We start from the raw sequence: 21863 nt of genomic DNA, 5'->3' as shown, positions 1-21863 counted from the left end.
GGCATTGAGACTGATACATTGAACTTTGGATGAAAAGCAGAGCAGTGGTTCTTTAAATCAATTATGTACAGAGTTCAAATGACTTATTTTGTATTTATTTGTCAGACGCCTTTATCCAACAGGAGAGATTAGATTTGGGCATGATCTACCTCCAAACTATTCAAATCCTATTTAATAGTTTATTTGCATTTTAAAACTCCAAATATTGCACGAAAACATTGCTAGCAATCTCACAATATGTATATGAAACATGATTTTAGTTGGCAGGCAATTGAACTGGAAGACAACCTATCAAACAGCCCAGGAGCAGGACACTACAAGAAGCTTAAAATGAAACCCTGCTATCAAAAAAATATCCTGTCTAAGGGTATTACTGTGCTTCTGGCATCTTATTCATTTGTTTATATTTGTGCAAATGTAAATAATACTTGTATTTGCTCTTGTCAACACTCAAAGGATGGTTATTGCTGTAGGGAAGTTTGGGGAGGACATTTACAGCTAAAACTCGGCTCTACTCTCATGAGGGTTGGGAAACCTTGTGGTCACAAACATATAACCCATAACTCATTATGTTGACTTTGGGCTAAATTCACTAAGGGCTTACATCTTTAGAAAAAAATGGGCAAAAAAAGGCTTTTTACTGTTGAGATATCCTATGAATTCAGGCCATTGTGATATCATACTAGAAGGAAATGATGCATAGAAACTGTATACCCCAATAACCCTGTGTGGTTTCGTTCAGCTTTTTATTCATGTCATACTAATTGTATGTTTAAAATTATTGACATTTGTCGGTGACTCCTAAAATGATGGTGCTTTATAATGTAGTTGTTTTATAAACAACTGTACAGTTTTTATACAGTATCTAACATAAAGTGTTGGCTTGTAGCTCTGTTCACAGCCTACCATAAGGATGGGAATTAATGAAGCTTATAAGCAGTCAAAAATGTGTAGCAAACAATTTATGAATAGTGTAAAGCGCTCTCTGATGGAATGCTAGTATGTTTTTTGGGCAACACAGAATATTTTGTCAATTAATGTTTTATCTAACTTAAGTATATTTGTGTAAAGCTCTGTCTGTACTTTTGATGGTTATTTTTTCTTCCCCTGGCTTTTTTCAGTTGCCAGATTAGGCAGACTGCACTTGAAGTGCGGCTCTTCAGCACAATGTGGAATCTTCTTGTAAACCCACTTTAACCCTTTCATGCATGGAGATCTCAAATGGGGACGGATACAAAACAAAAAACTCTTCTAGTCTATATATGGAGTACATGTGGAAGACGCAAATGCATGATGACCCCATATGAGGATGCCATTTTCCCCATATAAAGCAATGGATAATTTAAAAAATGTTCAATGAAAAATATATTTATTATGTGTACAAAACAACATGCAACAGGAATGCTCTAAAAACAAAACGTAATTGAAATTACACTTCACATTTTTAAATATATATATATATTAAAATATATAAACAGGAAAAAAATAAAATGGCTTTTCTAGTTATTACAAATTTCCGAATAATAATAAAAGGCACTAGTTCTTAAGTTGACTGAAAGTTACATTGTCATTAAAACATTTTTTATATTATTTCTGATCTGTAAACATTTATAGCTTGCGTATACTAATTCCTTCAATTGGTAAATCCAATCCATTCGAGGTGTACCTCTGTTCATCTTTGCCAGTTATAAAGTGCTCAGGAACTCATTCACCTGCAAGGAGACAATAATAATAATAATAATAATAATAATAATAATAATAATAATAATAATAGATCTATATTGACCCTGAAATGCATAAACACAGTCCCCTTCTAAATCAACAATATCACTTCCTGTTAGCCACCCATCCCAAGATAACATGCTTCTGTATTCTGGATTAAAACAGAAAATAATAGTCAATCATTTGTCCCGAGCACTCCCCAGTGGTGCTAGCGATCTGAATATCCACAATCACTTCTCACACAAGGCATATTCCTGGCAGAATGCACTGCACTGAGATCTGCACAAGGTCATTGCCAGGGTGCTTCATTACTGAGCTATGCAAGGAAAAACAGGATAGGCTTGATGGATCAAACTAACTGCAGCCCCGACAGCAGGGAAAATATGTGCATTACACTGCATCAGTAGCGAAATAGAAGATACATTTAGAGTTAGAACATGTTGCTATAAGACACATGGTTAGATAAAGAAACAAGAGCTGTTACAAACAAGCCTGATAGTGTCTCAAGCTATATGATCAATATGAAAAAAGAGTTTAACACAATCCATTAAAAATACCTTTTCAATCATATCAGCACATTTGATCTTGTCTCCTTTAAAGTCTTCATTTGTATCCAATGTCAATATTGGAATGTCATTCAAGTACTCATATTCCATGCTGTAAAACAGAAACAAGGGTATCTATTTTTGTGTGTCCTCTTTTCCGTTTGTAATGTATATGCCGTTCTGGTCACATTGGTCTGTGAGTTAACATATTTGGTCTTAAATACAGGTTGCTGGTTGACCTAAGGGGAAAAGTGGGAACCGATATTACTGATGCTTTGATGCGAACAGTATAGCTGGAAGATGAGTGGCTTTTTGCAGGCCCTGATCACAAAGGAACACGTGGCTGCAGAATAGCCTCTCCAGCAGGGACTGATGTGAAATGAAGGGAGGACAGAGGATGACATCACAATGAACAAAAAGCATTCAGGTCTCTATACTGGCAACATTTAGTACCAAATAAAGTACCAAAAAACAGTGCACCCTTGACTTTAAAAGCTGAGATGGCTCCTAAATAAGCTGAATTAGGAAAGTTATGCTTTCGTGGCAGAAAGCACTGTGACATTTTTATTTTATTATTCAAGGAACCACACTTAAAAGGCTTGGTTTATTTCTGCTGATCATCACAATCTGCATGTCTCTAAATAGAAAGATTTTATTATCAGATCTCTATTACCTGATTACTAAAAATCATGCTGAGATTACACAATATATCGTTTAGAACAGGTCTACTACAGACCGATTATATAGTCTTGTGCCCACATGATCAGAAGGTGTTTTATTTCCTTTTCATTTTACATGGCTGTGGATAAAAGAATACTGTGTGGCAGGTTACGAATATGTCTCTAAAAATATACCATAATGGTGAATACACAGTTTTATACAGTTCTTAAAATACTTTTTGATGTATTTTCTCAACATATTGTTTAAGATTAAAGCATTACCCATGTTTATGAAAAAGGGGAATCAGCAGGTGTATATCTTTACTGCATCTACTTCAGTCTTACCGCATTGTTTTATGTTGAAGCCAACTCTCATGTTTGAAATGGAGCTTTTCCAGGTACTCCAGGGGAATGTCTTGTTCTTCCTCTCTGCCTCGTGTGTAAAGTCTCTCCATGCATTTCTATTACCAAATACACATATTACTATTACATTCATACCAAACTATGTTTTGTAAATCTGTGTTTCACTTTTTCCATTCCGTATCTCTGAACAGAACACTTCACTGGTGTGTGAGATGAACAGGCATTCAGACTGGCAGGGAGACTGCACTTTCTACAACACTTTTCTCAAAGATAAAACACACACTCACAGAAGACACATATATGTTATTTATTCATGTGTTTAATTTTCATGGGAGGGGGGAGTTGCAAATGACACTTTGGAGTAAAAGGCAAGGTGAATTTCCCCACAGCATCTTTGACTTTGACAGTGTTTTATGGGTAAAATTGATCCATCAAAGCTATGCCCAGGGGAATGTGGAAATGTTCCCTCTGTAAATGTGTTTGCTTTCATAAATGTGATGTTATTACACCTTGTGAAACATCCTTTGTACTCTTGAAAGAGCAACAAACTGTAATTAAGTGGCTAAGAAATAAGTTTAGCTGCTGATAAAGTTACTAATTGACAGTACAGCTTGTTAGTAAAATCATTAATAAAACACTTTGGAACTGAATTGAGTAATATAGAAAGTGTTCTATTTCCAGCACTTTAACAGCACCATATACTAGGACATGGAGTATTTAACACGGCTTACAAACCAAACCTGTACATTTTTCTGTCATAAAAAAACTAAACATTTTCCAAATTACAAGAGGCACTGCATCCGTGTGTATATTTGTGAATGATTTATTAATTAGCAAAATGTGTGGTTTTGGCAGGGGTGAAAACCTGCAGTGTCAAATACTGTGTACTTCCCCCTCTAATATATATATATATATATATATTGTAAAATAGCGGGTTATGAGAAACAGCAGGGAGGGGGTTAAAACCTCCCTGCGAGAGAATGTTCCTTTGTTTGTTTGTGTTGCTTTATTGTTTTGTTAATTGTTTAATTGTTTTATTATTAATTATCATCCGCACCTGGGCGTTATTGGAAATTAGGCCCAGGTGCGGAGTTTAAAGAGAGAGCAGGCAGTCTGCTCAGGGCTGCTGAGTGGAAGGAGGCAGAAGAGGTGCTCTGCTTCCGAGCAGTCATTGCTGAAGTAAGTGCGGTGTTAAGCCTGTGTGGTTTTTGCTTTGTGGTGTCAGGTAAACGGCTTAGCCGTCCTGCAAGTTAGTCAGGGAAATACCTGTTCAGTTGAGTCAGTGCTCCAAGCGGAGTTAGGTGTTTATTTTGTGTGTTTTGTTTTATTTTGTCTTTATTAAAAATATAGCGCAACCGCGCTGAAAAATCCATTTCTGTGTGTGCTGGGTCGTATTTTTTAAAGGGGCAACGAACCCGAGTGGGTCCAATCGTTTACATATGGTGGCAGAGAGTGTGGGCGCCCCTACGACCCTGGAAATGGAGACCATTGAACAGTTAATTGAGCGAATCAACCGCAATACTGCTGCGCAAATAGAGCAGCTGGAGAGATGGGAGAAAGAGATGGGGTTGGCTCCATTGAAGAAAAGGGAGCCAACAGAATTGGAGCTGCTGCTCCAAGAATGGGAGCAGGCTAGCGGAGCTCCGCAGCCTCCCGAGCCAGAGGGGGAGGAGCCGCCGCTTCCAGAGCCCAGAGGGGAGGAGCCGCCGCTTCCAGAGCCCAGAGGGGAGGAGCCGCCGCTTCCAGAGCCCAGAGGGGAGGAGCCGCCGCTTCCGGAGTCCAGAGGGGAGGAGCCGCCGCTTCCGGAGCCCAGAGGGGAGGAGCCGCCGCTTCCGGAGCCCAGAGGGGAGGAGCCGCCGCTTCCAGAGCCCAGAGGGGAGGAGCCGCCGCTTCCGGAGCCCAGAGGGGAGGAGCCGCCGCTTCCGGAGCCCAGAGGGGAGGAGCCGCCGCTTCCGGAGCCCAGAGGGGAGGAGCCGCCGCTTCCGGAGCCCAGGGAGGAGGTGAAAAGTTTACCTCCACCACAGCCCCGACCACCGCCCCTACGGTCCAGTCCGGCACCACTGCGTCCAGTCCCTCACCCCTTGCTCCAGGACACCCGGCCGGTCTTCCCGGACCTTCCTGCGCTGGACCTAGAGCCCAGGAGTCTCCAGCACTGGCCACAGCTTTTCCCCTGGTTCCCTGCTCCGCTCTTCCCGAGCACCCAGACGTCGCTGGGCTGCTGCCAGACGTCGCTTTTGCTTCCCCTGTTCGCTGCTTCGCTTCCCCTGGGTGATCGGACATCACTGCGCCGGTTCCCAGGGGAAGATCTCTGCCCACTGCTGCATCCTCCAGTGCCACGGTCTACGCTCCGGTCGCCCCTGTTGAGCCGTTGGGTCACCTTGTCGCCGGTGCGCGGTCCCTACCTGGCTGAGCTGGGACGTGGACCGATCCACCCTCAAGCCTGCCCGTGGAAAAGGGCAAGAAAGGACATTTGTGGACTTGAGGGTGGGTGGTTATGTTTTAGGGGAGGAGGTGGCCGTCTCGTGGCCTGTGTCTTGTAAAGACAAGGGGGGGATGTGTAAAATAGCGGGTTATGAGAAACAGCAGGGAGGGGGTTAAAACCTCCCTGCGAGAGAATGTTCCTTTGTTTGTTTGTGTTGCTTTATTGTTTTGTTAATTGTTTAATTGTTTTATTATTAATTATCATCCGCACCTGGGCGTTATTGGAAATTAGGCCCAGGTGCGGAGTTTAAAGAGAGAGCAGGCAGTCTGCTCAGGGCTGCTGAGTGGAAGGAGGCAGAAGAGGTGCTCTGCTTCCGAGCAGTCATTGCTGAAGTAAGTGCAGTGTTAAGCCTGTGTGGTTTTTGCTTTGTGGTGTCAGGTAAACGGCTTAGCCGTCCTGCAAGTTAGTCAGGGAAATACCTGTTCAGTTGAGTCAGTGCTCCAAGCGGAGTTAGGTGTTTATTTTGTGTGTTTTGTTTTATTTTGTCTTTATTAAAAATATAGCGCAACCGCGCTGAAAAATCCATTTCTGTGTGTGCTGGGTCGTATTTTTTAAAGGGGCAACGAACCCGAGTGGGTCCAATCGTTTACATATGGTGGCAGAGAGTGTGGGCGCCCCTACGACCCTGGAAATGGAGACCATTGAACAGTTAATTGAGCGAATCAACCGCAATACTGCTGCGCAAATAGAGCAGCTGGAGAGATGGGAGAAAGAGATGGGGTTGGCTCCATTGAAGAAAAGGGAGCCAACAGAATTGGAGCTGCTGCTCCAAGAATGGGAGCAGGCTAGCGGAGCTCCGCAGCCTCCCGAGCCAGAGGGGGAGGAGCCGCCGCTTCCAGAGCCCAGAGGGGAGGAGCCGCCGCTTCCAGAGCCCAGAGGGGAGGAGCCGCCGCTTCCAGAGCCCAGAGGGGAGGAGCCGCCGCTTCCGGAGTCCAGAGGGGAGGAGCCGCCGCTTCCGGAGCCCAGAGGGGAGGAGCCGCCGCTTCCGGAGCCCAGAGGGGAGGAGCCGCCGCTTCCGGAGCCCAGAGGGGAGGAGCCGCCGCTTCCAGAGCCCAGAGGGGAGGAGCCGCCGCTTCCGGAGCCCAGAGGGGAGGAGCCGCCGCTTCCGGAGCCCAGAGGGGAGGAGCCGCCGCTTCCGGAGCCCAGAGGGGAGGAGCCGCCGCTTCCGGAGCCCAGGGAGGAGGTGAAAAGTTTACCTCCACCACAGCCCCGACCACCGCCCCTACGGTCCAGTCCGGCACCACTGCGTCCAGTCCCTCACCCCTTGCTCCAGGACACCCGGCCGGTCTTCCCGGACCTTCCTGCGCTGGACCTAGAGCCCAGGAGTCTCCAGCACTGGCCACAGCTTTTCCCCTGGTTCCCTGCTCCGCTCTTCCCGAGCACCCAGACGTCGCTGGGCTGCTGCCAGACGTCGCTTTTGCTTCCCCTGTTCGCTGCTTCGCTTCCCCTGGGTGATCGGACATCACTGCGCCGGTTCCCAGGGGAAGATCTCTGCCCACTGCTGCATCCTCCAGTGCCACGGTCTACGCTCCGGTCGCCCCTGTTGAGCCGTTGGGTCACCTTGTCGCCGGTGCGCGGTCCCTACCTGGCTGAGCTGGGACGTGGACCGATCCACCCTCAAGCCTGCCCGTGGAAAAGGGCAAGAAAGGACATTTGTGGACTTGAGGGTGGGTGGTTATGTTTTAGGGGAGGAGGTGGCCGTCTCGTGGCCTGTGTCTTGTAAAGACAAGGGGGGGGATGTGTAAAATAGCGGGTTATGAGAAACAGCAGGGAGGGGGTTAAAACCTCCCTGCGAGAGAATGTTCCTTTGTTTGTTTGTGTTGCTTTATTGTTTTGTTAATTGTTTAATTGTTTTATTATTAATTATCATCCGCACCTGGGCGTTATTGGAAATTAGGCCCAGGTGCGGAGTTTAAAGAGAGAGCAGGCAGTCTGCTCAGGGCTGCTGAGTGGAAGGAGGCAGAAGAGGTGCTCTGCTTCCGAGCAGTCATTGCTGAAGTAAGTGCAGTGTTAAGCCTGTGTGGTTTTTGCTTTGTGGTGTCAGGTAAACGGCTTAGCCGTCCTGCAAGTTAGTCAGGGAAATACCTGTTCAGTTGAGTCAGTGCTCCAAGCGGAGTTAGGTGTTTATTTTGTGTGTTTTGTTTTATTTTGTCTTTATTAAAAATATAGCGCAACCGCGCTGAAAAATCCATTTCTGTGTGTGCTGGGTCGTATTTTTTAAAGGGGCAACGAACCCGAGTGGGTCCAATCGTTTACAATATATAATATATATATATATATATACACACATACACAGAGACACAGCTTCTTGGTTTGAGTTAGTTTTGAGGAAGCCCTGAGAGCACCAGGTTGTGCTCTCTGTCCTGCTCAGCGATAGCGAAACTTGGGTGCTGATTTATTTTGTTCAAATGTTTGATTTATTTTTGTTTAATTTCTAAATAAAAGTGTGCAAAAAAAGCATTTAAATTGAAGTCTCCCGTCTCCTGCGTCTGTTGTTCCCACGACTGGCCTTGAGCAAAACCCTATCATTACACACCCCACATTAATGGTACTTTTACAAAGCTATTGTATTAATACATAGTTTTAAGCTTACCTCAGGAGATGCTCTGAGATAAATAATCCCATCTAGTTTAATGTTATTGCCAAACTGACTGTGTAGCCATCCGTGCCAGTCCTCGTATACAGCCCATTCAGTTTCATTCATGGAGTCTGATTCATATAAATTGGAGGCAAATATGTATCTGCAAAAATTAAAGTAAAACAATATTAAATGTATGCAGTTTTGTCTTTGCCCTTGATATGACACGTGCCCTGTGTAATCCATCAGAGCAAAAATATACTCTTGAGTTATCAAAGTGGACATAAAGACACAAGTTACACCGAGTATTATTTATAGTACCTTGTCAGAATAAGAGCCAATTAACTCCTATTACAAACGCAGCACATCAGAAACTTCAAACTGGTTTGGGATGAATTGAAGTATACTGGTTTTTGAATGGGTTGCCAATTCATTATAAATAATTTAAATTCAAAGTTTATATAAGATTTGAACAGTTTGTTTAATACATTTCATTTGCATATATGAACATATTTTCTTATAGACTGTAAACTGTAACTATATATTATATTAGAAACTATATATTATATGACTTACCAAGTACTTAGACTAATGGCTTTTATCAGTTTTTTTTTTGTTTAAATATAAGCAGGATTTGTGATTATGTAATCATTTTTAAAAGGTGTATTTAAAAGGCTGCCAAAATAAGAGCGGTATCCTCAAACAGCAATTGTTTAACGTTTCTTTATGGGCCAAACTTAAAAATAGATCTCCAGGTCTACACCCAAGACAACTGGGAACAGTTCAGTTCTCACTCAAGATAATACACTTATCAAATTGTACTTTGCATAGAAGAATACTTCAAGATACTGTACAGTGAAATGGCAGACATTATCATTGGGCAGGTATGACCATTTGAATGGAAATGATACTTTGGAACTGTTAATTATTTACAGTAATATTGTATAGCTTTTTTTTCCAGTGAGTGTTGCGGTAAATGTTAATATATAATGAAAAAATCCATAAAAACGAATGAAGTAAGTAACCCTTACTAACATAGTATTACAAACTGTGGGGGACGTTGTGAAACTGTGTAAATGTAATTGCTGGAAAACTACTGCATCCAGATAATAGAAATACATGAAGGGCCTCGTTCATGTACTCAATTTCTGCATTACTGTTTCTCTCAGATTCTTTTATTAATGCTGTATAGTTGTGTAAAAGAGAATACAGTCACAGAAGACAATACAGAACCTATTCTTGGTACAAGACTAAGGGGGTGGGCTGTTACATTATTACTAATGTAATAAATAAATCTCATTACTTGAGGTGGGGGGGGGGGGGGAGGGCTATGACAGGGGTAGAACCAGTATTCTTTTGATTGAGTTCTGTTAACCTATATTTCCGTACCTATTACTGTAAACTGATCTCTCAAAAAACTGGACTGGGTTTTCAGCCTCTTGCAGTTTTCCATTTAGTGACTTGAGTTGAGCACGCAATATGCTCATACAGGCGTAGGCCTGGAATGTAAAGGCCCATCGCTCTGGTTTGTCATACATCATCTGGAGAAGATTTCCGCCACTCTTTTCCGATGTTGTCAGTTCCTTACAAAAAAACAAAAGATAAAAATACAAAAAAATGGTAAGTAATTGTGACAGGGTACTCGTGTCACGTGTGTGGGTAACCGCTAATATGCATGACAGAGAGACATGGGAGGTGGAGCTGAAACGCTGCTCAGGCGTGCGGTCTCACCAGTGCATTACACAGCCTCATCATAACCTCCTTGGATTTGTTCTACACCGTTGGTTCTGGACCCAAGCATTTTGTTTGCCTTTTTCATTGCTTCCCGTATTGCGTGGTAGCTGACCACAATGAGTCTATTGCAAGACAAAAGTCTTTTTCTTGGTGAGCCTGTTCTAGTTCAATACCCCCCATTTTGTATTTGGATCTTATATATACATTTAAGACTTTACATTTAAGACATTGATTTTCATTCGTCACGTTTCTGCCCAGTTCTGTATGCGGTCTAAATCTTTTTTTGTAATATTTGTTCAGCACAAATAATCACGATACACAAAATGATCTATATTATCACAAACATCTATTATTTTAGATGTACTCTGGGTAGAAGTGCCTGATAATGAAGTTACACATAACAATGGGTTTGCCTTAGCCTAAGATACCAAAAAATCATTAAAACAATTATTTGGATCCTATGGTGTCCTTTTAACAAAACGTAATTATTAGATGGCACAATATTGCTTTACTTTGATAGCTGGACACATATAATACAGCTTGTATGTTCCGTGTTGCTTCTGTATTTTATAAGCTTCTAGCATGTCCTTTAAATAATTGTTCATGTTATACAGCACATGCATTTTTTAATCATGTTTAAAATATAATATTTGGAACCTTACATTTCTGTAACTGGTTCAGTTCACTTAGATTTGCCAACAGCGACAGATCTGGGTCTCCAAATCGCAATCAATGCACATATTGAAAGGGTCACCTTGATATGCAATGAGCAAATGGCTTTTGGGTGAATAAGAACTTCTCACATATTCCCAGCTTCACATCTGGCTGCTTTTCAGTTTCACTGAGATACATTGGTTGGTTATGGAGCCAAAAATTGGGCAGCAGTGTGGAGTAGTGGTTAGGGCTCTGGACTATTGACTCAAGAGTCTTAGGTTCAATCCTAGGTGGGGGGACACTGCTGCTGTACCCTTGAGCAAGGTACTTTACACTAGATTGCTCCAATAAAAACTAACTGTATAAATGGGAAATTGTATGTTAAAAAAAAAAAAGTGATATCTGTATAATGTGATATCTTGTAACAATTGTAAGTCGCCCTGGATAAGGGCATCTTTTAGTAAATAAATAATAATAATAATAACTACAGTACTTAACCCTTCCTGGAAAATAAAGGTCTGTGGTTGCTCATGGTTTTATTTAATTAATCCATTTAATTAAAAAAAGATAATTCAGGTATCAGATGGATGCTATACAAATACAAAAAAAGAAACGTTGAGTTCATCTACAGGAGCCTATTTAAAATGAAACGTGAAAGATCAGTTTCCAGTTACAGAACCAGCATTTCTATTAAATGAATCTGCTGCCACCTAGTGGTTTAAAATGTTCATTTGTTCTTGGGCCTGCCAGTTGAAACATTAGAGCTGTTAGAAGGAATTAATAGTTATGTCAACTAATCTATCAATTAACTATTGTTTCAATTATTCAGATAATGAGCAAAATATCACTCAATGGAATATGTATGCATTTAAGACATTTGAACCTGTTGTGCACTACTCCAGGAACCCTCTGAAAAAAGACCAAATGACCATTATTAATGCATCAGCGGACCATAAATGCAGCACAAATGCACTGATAACTTTATAAACCTTTAGTCCTGAATTATTGTCAAATAGTACTTTTTATAATGGGGTTATGACTAATCGATTGCAAACACATGCACTGCTGACTGCACACACCTGTACACACCTGTACACAGGGTAAGGTGCACTTGCATTCTGACAGATCCATCACAAGGTGATTTCTTAGACTTGTAATTTAACAGTTGTCTGAATGGTTGTCTCATGTTTCATTCTTTCAGTGATTGTAATATACTGTACAGAGCTGCCCAGAGAATGCAGCCTTGGCCACATGAAATACAAGCCGAAGGCCACGCTGAACCCACTATCATTGAAAGCTTGACTACTAGGTTTTGAAGCACATGTAGATTATAAACAAAATATAACCCTTCATAATAGGGTTGTCCAGAGGGCTCACCTAGTAAAAGCACTGCCATTGCAGTGCACAGTGAGTCAAGTCCTGCTCGACGTTACTTGTGGCAAGTTGCCGTTCTTGGCTGGGAACCAGCAGGGAGCACTACACTGATCTAGAAAAATCTAACTGGGCAAGTTGTGCTCAAGTGACTACTCCTGCTCAGCCACCCAGGTGCTTGTAAAATGACTGGTTCAAAGCGCAGCTGTTTAAAGGTATGCATCTGCTGGGCTACTGCTTCATTTAATCCGATCTCCACCAACAGCTGCTGTCACAAATCTATCCAACAGATGGCAGCCTACATTCCATAAGTAACTGAAGCAGTCACTATATCCTCATAGAATAATCTAAAGCCTAAAGTGCAGCTCAAGGATTTACAAACCAAGTAGCATTTCATGTTCATCTGATTGTATAGCTGATCCGTGATACAATATAAAGACTAAAGACTGAAACATAACATTGAAAACATTTTTTATTTGCTGCTTATTTTCTTGTATAATTCGCTAAATTCTCTAATCCTGGCATTCAGTGGTTTCCATTGAAATGAGAATCAAGTGTTTACTGGGCATACTTAAGATATTAAATAGTATTTGTGGGATAAAATGTTACATTCAGTTCTATATACAGTAATTTTATAAGTGTTCAGTCTGCTAGTGCCCTTTTTTCAACCTCACTCTGCACAGCCAGTCCATGTGACTGGAGCTTTCAAAGTCAGTGCACACCAGCATGTTTAAATATGTATAACTTTATTCCTACAATATTTTAGAAGTGATTTATTATAACATAAAAGGGTGCTGTTGAGTGTATGGAAAATGCTGTTCATTGAATCGCTTTAAATTAACCTTCTCACAATGTTTTGTACAATTGCTGGCTTTATTTTCCTTTCACAAAAACTGTAAAAAGACCAGTAGAGGTATTCCGCTATGCTGTAATGGTAGGGCATTATACTCGTTCAGGACAAAAAATGATGGTACAATCACAGGGCTGGAAATCAAAATACTGTCAAATTGTTTTATATGACATACAGCACCCAGTCCTGATTTATTCAGAACACTTCCTGTAACTTTAAATATATTGTACTGTAATGTTTTGTGAATACCAGGGATAAATGGCTGGCATGTACCTGGTTGTTAGGGTATTTAGCAATGATGGAACAGAATACAACATTAGGAATCAAAGGGCTGTTTCAACTTCAAAAAATCAAAGTCCAGATAAGTTTTCTGTACAACAGGATTAACTCTGGGTAGTTTCTTTTTTTTTTTTTTAAAGAACTTGATATTAAAAGTAAATAAATCCATACCTCAAATTCATCATGATCAGTTTGAACGTTGCACCACTTTGCTATCGGTTCTGGAACAACTTCCCATTCCTCATTAAGTTTCTCCAGCAATCGCACAAACGTGGACTTGCCAGAAGCTGCCATTTAAACAAACAAGAAAGGGGATTTAACCAAGAGTGTCATCAAAAATTCTACATTTGCAATTTCAAGTTGCAAAGAATATATTACCTGTTAAAATATATGTTTTAATCAGTAAACAATGTGTTCAATTAAATAATGGGTTCAATTAAATATTAAATCTCACATATCACACAGAGCTCTTTTTAATTTGTTATTTTTTAAACTGTCGCACAACTTCTGGTGAGATGGTAAATACGTGCAAGATATTTTTGTCATTTCTAGCGAATACGAACATCTGATTTTTGTATCCGAATACATACGTTTGAATATTCAGATATTTGTTCCAGCACTATATTAGGCATGGCTGCATTTTACTAAGAGCAATAGAGGGTGTTTGAATTAATTTTGGTGTTTGACAGGGTCCATCCAGATTATCCTGTGTATTGTTTCTGTAGTCAAACACAGATGCATTTCTTACTTGCAAAAGAAAATCTAAGGAAGAAAACACGAGAGACTGCAAAAAGTGCAAAGCAGCAGAAAGTTATGCCGAGTCCCTTTGGATTATTTTTATGTTGGCTTTAATAAAGAGTGTATCATTGTTAGTTATTACAGCTTTCTCTTGAGGTTAATATTTTTGATGTTGTAAACATTTTACAAATCACACAATTATGGTGAGATGGGAAAATGGTAATGTGATAAACATTTACAGTGCAGACTGTTTTGGATTATTTATAACAACTTTGTCAAATAGAAAGTGGATATGTGTGTTTCCGAAGAGATTCCCAAATTGTCTTTTCATTCTGTGCATAGGTAGGATTTGGGTCCAAAAGGTTGGGGGGCAAAACAAATTCACAAAGATGACCTGTTAAAATGCTTTCCAATCACTAAAAAAGTGTTATTGTCTACTTGCTATTTAGAAATCCTACTAACAACCCTGTTTGTGCTTACTTTGAAAAGCGACTTAAAATCATTTTATACAGTGCTAACTATTTCCCTGTTTTGTGATTGATACAATACAATTACTGACAAACGTACTGCTTCTCTTTGAGAACATTGCTCTGGTGTTAAATGTAGGGTCAACTTTTTGTACTTTCTGTTTTGCTCTGGGAGCGGGAGTGCTGATGACATTGGTATGAACGTTCAATTAACAACGCATTAGGAAAGTGAGTCAAAGGTTAACTGCATAACTTTGTTGTTTTAATTGGCCATGATTATTTTGTTGGCGCTACAATGAGGGAAACTACAATGCTTATATTTACGTTTGCTTGGCTCGGGAAGTTGGCGGGTGGCGGACAGCGCGGCGGCGATATAATGGGTACAAATAGCACTGTTTTTATATTGGTGACATTTGTTCAGAGAATAGCTGGCGGTATGCAAGGGTGGCGATATAAGGGGGGGGGGCGGTATAATGTGGGCCTTCTTGCAAATATTGTATTATAAATTAAAATGTACTGTTGTTTAAAATGCATTGTGTGGTTTGTGTGTTGGTGGGGGTTGGCAGGGATGGGGGTAATTTCCTATCCCTGCCAAACACATGTTAGAATGTGGCTGGCGCCTTAATTGAATGATTAATGGTTAATTAGGCTCCAGCCAAATGGTATTTAAGGAAGGGAAAATCCTTTGTTTAGAAAGAAGGAGTTGGGTGAGTTTACACTGTGAGTGTTTGTTGGTATTATATTTAAAACTTTGTAGGCTAATGCCCAGCCTACACAGTTTGGTTTCTTGTTTGAACCTTTACTTTGGCCCTTGAGTCGGTTATTTTGTTCCTGTGTATTTTGTTCATGGTGTTCGTGACTTGTTGTTAAGCCTTTTTATTTACCCTGTGAGCAGTGTTTATTGTTGATTTAGACACCTGGCTATCCTGTCACAAAGTCAAATATATCAGATTTACAGTGTTTCCCCTTTTTTATTTGTGCTAAACAAGTTCCTGTGATGTTTTGTTTCTGTTTTTGTCTCTGCAGGCTGCTGTAAACTGTCTCCACCCTTTAGAAACTAAATACCCCTCTCAGTGAGGTCACACAATAAAAAAATATCAGGAAGTGAACGTCAGTTCCTCCCCTATGCAAAGATATGCGTTTCAAGCCTGTACTGCAAAGTAGAGTGGCCCTGAAAGTCATCAAAACAAAGTGTTTGTTTTTTTTTTTTTTATCGTGTTTACACGATAGGGGTCTGTGGAAGGGTGTGGGTATTCACTGACACGGGAGATAGAAGGGTGTACTTGAAACACTGCTCAGGTGCCCAGTTTTATTTGTTACTTCTGGTTTGTTTTTGTTTTATTTTCAAGTTTGTGTTTTAGCCCGCAGAGGGCGCTGTTGTCCGTGGCCTGAATACCAGCGATGGTAGACAGGACCACGGAAATACCCACAGGTAAACAGTCCCGCTGACGCACTCGCAGGTGCTCTCAAATAATAATAATAACAAAAGGCGAAATCAAAAAGAGAAAATAAAACACAGTAATCAAAACTACAAAGAAAAGGTGCTGCACTCGGCAGCGTTACCCCGAACGTCGCTACCCGCACTACCCGGGTCCCCGTCCTACACTCCGGCTCCCTCAGCCTTTTTTTTTATGCACTTTATGGGGTCTGCCCAAAGTTTCCCCACTATCAATATATATTTTTTTTAGTTTCTTCTCTTTGGGTTTCTTTTCGTTTTCTTTTTCTTTTACCAGCCAGGCTCGGTCCTGGAGCAGAGCTCCCGCTGGCTTGTTATGTCGTCCTATAGGGGCCGACCTGAGGGAACAACAGAACGTTATTTATAGGGCCAGCAAGCCCACCAATGCCCACCTCTCAGCCACTCAGAGAGAGGGAAAGCCCACACACCCTCTCTCCCACCTCTCTGTGTCACTGCCATGACTGACCAGTGGATATCACAAGGCTGCTGCCCTCTTCCTGCAGCACTATGAATGCACCAGAAGAGTCAGCACAGATCTCCCCTGTTACACGGTCCTAGAAGCCCACTTCATGATCGTGTTAACGCGATCCCGGTGGTTAAAGGCACTGTCACCTTTCCTGTCCAATACTTAAGACTCCAAACTCTCAGCTTTTACATTCATGTATCAAAGCACGGTACAGATTTCTTGGTCTTAGACTCAAGCTACCCAGTTTAGAGTTTGAGACGCCAGGGACTTAATCAACAATGGATCGTCAGACTGGAAAGTTCAGTTTCCCAGTGTTCACTGTTCTTGGTTTTTGTAGAAAATTGACCCATGCACCAACTGTGGCTCCCGCATGATGCAACACCTGTGCCGCCTTTTGCTAGCAGTAAAAGACAAAGTTACTGACAAAATGGACCGGTTGTTGAAGGAAGATATAACTGAACCAACTGATGCCTCTCTGTGGGTTTCAAACGTAGTCATTGTCATCCGTGTGGACTTTACAGAGGGCTGTAGACCAGAGGCGGAAGGCAAAAGACTTCTATCTAGCAGCGTCCCAGTGGGTCAGAATAAAACGTCCTCGAGCAGATGAGAAGCTGCAGCCTCAGCTCCCTAGGCCCATACAAATTCTAAAGCAACTTGGACCGACTACCTACATACTTCAAGAGGAGTTCTAAATGGAACAGAAGTTAGCCCCACAACAGGCTCCAGACACGTTTGATGGGGAGTCCTGGGATTTTAATGTTAATTAAAGTTTACACCATTAGATTTCCTCCCATATTTTCAGTATTGAATATTGATATTAAATATTGAGTAGATATTGAATATTGATATTAAAAGGAGTAGAGTATGTGCAAGTCTAGATTGACACGTTAACGGAGCTAGGCTATCATTCATTATGTGGAATATGAACCTTTAAAAAATGATATTATCTTATCGTGTTATACCTAGTTTCCAGGACACAGCAACACCATGCTGGCATGGTGCTGTCACTGTTGTGAAAGCGTGTAGAGTTGTTTTCACGATGTTTGTACAAATCCATACCGTGCCCTGCCGTGTCAGCACGATGCCGTGCCAGCATCCTTTCATATTTGATACTGGCACGGCACGGTGCTGACTGTTGTGCGCGAGACTTTGCAACGGTACAAGAACGAAGAGTTAAAAAAAAAATGTCGGTTAAACAAGCTCTGTGGGAGGATTACGAAATTAAAATGCTGATAAAAACATGTGGTGAATATAACATCCAAAAACAGCTAAACACCGCAGACAGGAACATGAAGGCATATAACCAAATATCCCAGATATTAAGAAGTGCAGGAACTGAAAGAAACGGTGTCCAGTGTCATGACAAAATTAAAAAAAATTAAAGTTGACTATCGTAAATATAAGGATCTAAACCAAAGGAGTGGACAGGGGCGTAAGGTAAGCAGTTATGATGTTATTGATGAGTTGATGCAGGATTTAAGTAGGACTGGATTGCACCCTTTTGAAAATCCACCTGAAAGTATCTAGCTAAAGATGAAAAGTAAAAAAACAAAACGTAGGCTACCTTTCGATTTGCTATCATTCGCCTTCTGAGTGATGATGTAAATCTTCTGTAGCGGGCTTTACGTTGTATTTTTATTTCTTCTGTAATTATTTTATGTATAATAAAGTTGAACACCATCGCTAAAATAAACATTACATTTAAAAACTCCATCTTAACACTTCTGCGTTTACAGTTATTACCATGGCTACCATTCTAGGTATTGCGTCATTAAACGGAATTACACTTTTCGTGGGGACAGCCTGGCATGCTTTCATTACTATGCCATTTGAGACACAGAATGGAAATAAAATTCGTGGAAACGAGGCATTAGTGATTCATTCTAATTGTTTATCGTCCCTTGTTATTGAAACTAGGTGCAATGATACGGTTGCTAGCATTGATTACAACAGTAACAATACTTAGTACACTTACATAGAATATCGTAACTAATGTAAATATACTTAGAACATTCTTAACATTGATAAAAACCACTGAAAATGTTTCCTGCACCCACTGCCACCAAATACTGAACAGTGATAGGCCTACTACTAGCCGTTTTTCACTTATCGTGGATTTAACAATTTTTGTGAAATTTGTTGTATAATAACTGTAGAGAACAATTATTATTTAAATGTGACAACATTATTTTTTTTGTGTTATTAAATATTATGTTCAAATTGTGAAAAATCTATTTTTAGAACATGTGCTGTAAAAAAAAAAACCCCAGCCCAGCCCAGTATCAACAGTTGTTATGGCAAATCTAAACTTAAAATAGCTGGTATTTGCAATGACGTCATATGCCACTTTGTTCCAATGTAGTATCAACACACCTTATTTATATACGCAGTGAAACTGAGCTGTCATGTATTGTTCACACAAACAAAAACCATCTAAATAAAGAGCCTTCTGTTTGCAAGACTACCTAACCTATATTTAATGTATGACTATGCAGCATTTTTCCAAGCAGGTTTATAATACACATTAATAAATCACATATGATAATAATAATAAGTCATATATGAGAAATCAGCCAATCACACAGCAGCATTTTCAAACATTCCTATACCTCTTATCTTGTGGATAAATGTCATCCCGTGCATAGAATGATGTATTTTAAAAATAAACCGTTCTAAATAAAAGCAAAGCAAAATGGAAAAACCTTTGTTCTAATTTGGATATGTAATTGGGACATCTTACCTACCGATGTCACTGGCCGAGAATATGTCACTCAAACATCAGCATTACAAACCAAAAATCACCAAGGTGGTCTTAGTCCAAATATCACTGATATACGAATGTACTCACAGCCAGACTTCAAAAACTGTCCTGTAAAAAAAGCTTTAAACTGTACGTTTCCAAGCTTTAACCATCCCCTCGGTGAACGTTTTATTGCCAGTTAATGAAAAAAAATCTCCGTATAAGATTCTCTCTCTACAATATACGCCAACCGCTGTGTTCGTGCCACTTGTTTCCAAGTTTTCAGTGGTGCTGGAGTTGAAGACAGGCACATTTATTTCAGTTTCTGGACACGAGCGAACTCAGTCTCAAGCATTACGCGACAAACAAGTCCCCCCTGCTGCGACAGCGATGCCTAGTAATACCTTTCCTACACCAAATCAGAGCAACTGTTTCAACTCTTCAGTTACTAACGACGCTTCACGACACTTACATGCTAGTTGTGCAAGTGTAACAGGATGTACATTTGTTTTTAATAAATAGTTTCATCACGTTTAACTAGTCTGAAAACACAGCACAGATACGGCTACTGTAGGTCAGTTACGGTCGATCCTGGACCAAACCATTTTTAGACGGTGAGAAGGGGGAATGAATGTTATATTTTACGAAAATAAAGGTTATTTTCACCGTACAGATATGTGTGTGCGTGTGTAACCCTTATGTGTGTTATTTATAATACGTTAATACGTCGTGTGAAGGGGGTCTCGTTGTATAAGAGACATTATTTCGCGCAGCTTGTGATGAAAGTCTGGGTTTCAGGTTGAATTTGGCGCTCGCTGTCACTGACTGTCAGTGTCCCAGATGGATTTTGTGGTCGCGCTCCTAAGCAGTGTCTGAGCTGCTCCGTCGTCCGGCATCAGGGCAGAGCGTCCATTGCCGGGTGCGGGGTGAGATACACGACTCTCTCTTAACATCTACATAATCACACTGTTCAAAACCAACAAAACAAAAAAACATTTCACAGCTTTTTTTTTTTTTTTTTTTAACAGCTATAATACATACAGCTGTATCAATAAATCTGTTATTTCTGTTGATACATTATTACAAAAATAACACCTTTGAGAGTTTTATTAAAGTAGGTAATCAGTCCCTTTTTCTCTTTTGCATTTGTAGTTTTTGTTTTGTACTTTGGAAACATGAAAGAAGAAAAAACAGATAATTGAAGTAGACTGTAAACCTGCACACGGAAAACCCTATTCTGGTAACTGACAATCTATTCTTTATTTATAATCACTCTGCAATATCCATTTTTTTTTAATTGGGGGCGACATACAGAACACATGGATATACACAGGGACATACATAGCCTAGGCAGCTCTGCTCCCCTGGGACTTTCCCTATCTTTAGTTTTCTGCATAATAAAAACGTAATGAAAAAAAAAAAAACACGAGAGGAAAAAAACAACATAACAGACACACATATTGACATTATTATTGTACCGATTTCATTTTCTTTACTTACCTATATTTCCCTCTATGGCGATTTTTTTGACGCGTTTCTCAAAACGCGCATTAAGAGGACTCGTGCAAACTCTTTTTGGCTGAGTGGTCATCTTGCTGTATTATATAGTTATTGAAACAAAAAATAAAATCTAAAGTAAATTCCCGCTAAAACGAACTCAGATTAGACGAGTTTATTAATAGTACAGATTTTCTACAAGGTGCCGGCAAAATGTAGCATTCGCTTAATGTAAATGACTTCTTACAATAAAACATCACGCAGATAACACGAATTCCCTATTACACCAGATTCTTTTTGAGCCCTCCCATTGAAAACAAATTTGGAGAAAACGAAACTAGTTCGAACCGCTGAGTGTAAAGGATATTGGGAAATGTATTACACGCATCCACATTAGCGCCGCTCTGTACTGTATTTTAATGCCGTTTGGGGACTACAGATCCTATGATGCATTTCGAGTTGCCTGTTGAAACTGAAAGCGGTCTACCACCGCACAAGGAAAAGAATGACGTTGCTACAACATTCGGGATGCGTGCTTATGAACAGTAAACTGTGGATGCAAGTCGTCAATGTTTCTGATATGTTCAAAATCATGATATTGGGACGCCTTGTTTTGTGGTTTAAAAAGGCCTGTGATCAGAATGGGACTGTCACGTTTTCACTTTAAAAAGGCCTGTGATCAGAATGGGACTGTCACGTTTTCACTTTTCACGTACTCTTTTTATTTTATTATTTGCTCTGCACACACTCTTAAACTCAGGGGAGACGTTGAGGAGGACAGAGATGTTTAAAACTCTTAGTGGTTTTTGTTCGAGCACTGGACGAGCAGCGTGTCCATACAACCTTTGTTTAATCAAGAAAATCTCACAGACTCATTTGTTTTGAAGTTTTACGAATCAGAGCGACTTCAGTGCTCCTTCGGTTTATTAAAATGCTTTTAATATTGGATTGGTGGATTGCGCATATCACCAAAATCCCAGCAGGTAATAACAACTAGTCTAGAGGTATTACAAGCATAGCATTAATACTTCAATACAATAATACAGTTATATGTATTATGTGCAGCCCTCAGGCTGGCTGAGCAGAACGCTGACAGCACCCACTGCTATATTTTAGCTCATTCAATACATCACCCTCTTAATACTAAAACATAGTTTCCATACCTTATAGCAATGCATTCAATACATGTGAGATATAATAATCAAATACTCCCTTACCTTCCAGTAACAAGGAAATGTGGTTTGAACAAAATGAAAAGAACG

General features: G+C 40.5%; 1 protein-coding gene across 1 annotated transcript; it reads right to left on the bottom strand.

Moving 5' to 3' along the window:
* Nucleotides 1–1334: 1334 nt before the first annotated feature.
* On the bottom strand, nucleotides 1335–20911 carry LOC131697923 (deoxycytidine kinase-like). The gene is made up of 7 exons (XM_058989862.1): nucleotides 20605–20911; nucleotides 13409–13524; nucleotides 9739–9932; nucleotides 8365–8512; nucleotides 3272–3387; nucleotides 2280–2379; nucleotides 1335–1712 (listed from the first exon to the last, which is right to left on the bottom strand). The coding sequence occupies exons 1-7, from the start codon at nucleotides 20693–20695 to the stop codon at nucleotides 1686–1688; spliced, it is 792 nt and encodes a 263-aa protein (XP_058845845.1). The 5' UTR covers nucleotides 20696–20911; the 3' UTR covers nucleotides 1335–1685.
* Nucleotides 20912–21863: the final 952 nt, after the last annotated feature.

This window comes from Acipenser ruthenus, chromosome 2 (assembly GCF_902713425.1).
Source record: "Acipenser ruthenus chromosome 2, fAciRut3.2 maternal haplotype, whole genome shotgun sequence".
Taxonomy (NCBI): Eukaryota; Metazoa; Chordata; class Actinopteri; order Acipenseriformes; family Acipenseridae; genus Acipenser; species Acipenser ruthenus.
This window is presented reverse-complemented; position numbering and strand designations above follow the sequence as displayed.

What these genes read in the sequence shown, in the direction of transcription:
- LOC131697923 (XM_058989862.1), bottom strand. Translation starts at nt 20,695, where the DNA reads ATGACCACTCAGCCAAAAAGAGTTTGCACGAGTCCTCTTAATGCGCGT. An exon ending in CGCCATAGAGGGAAATATAG is followed by an intron (nt 13,525 to 20,604) that starts GTAAGTAAAGAA and finishes TTTAAATGGCAG; the next exon opens with CTTCTGGCAAGTCCACGTTT. An exon ending in GTGCTGATATGATTGAAAAG is followed by an intron (nt 1,713 to 2,279) that starts GTATTTTTAATG and finishes GTCTCCTTGCAG; the next exon opens with GTGAATGAGTTCCTGAGCAC.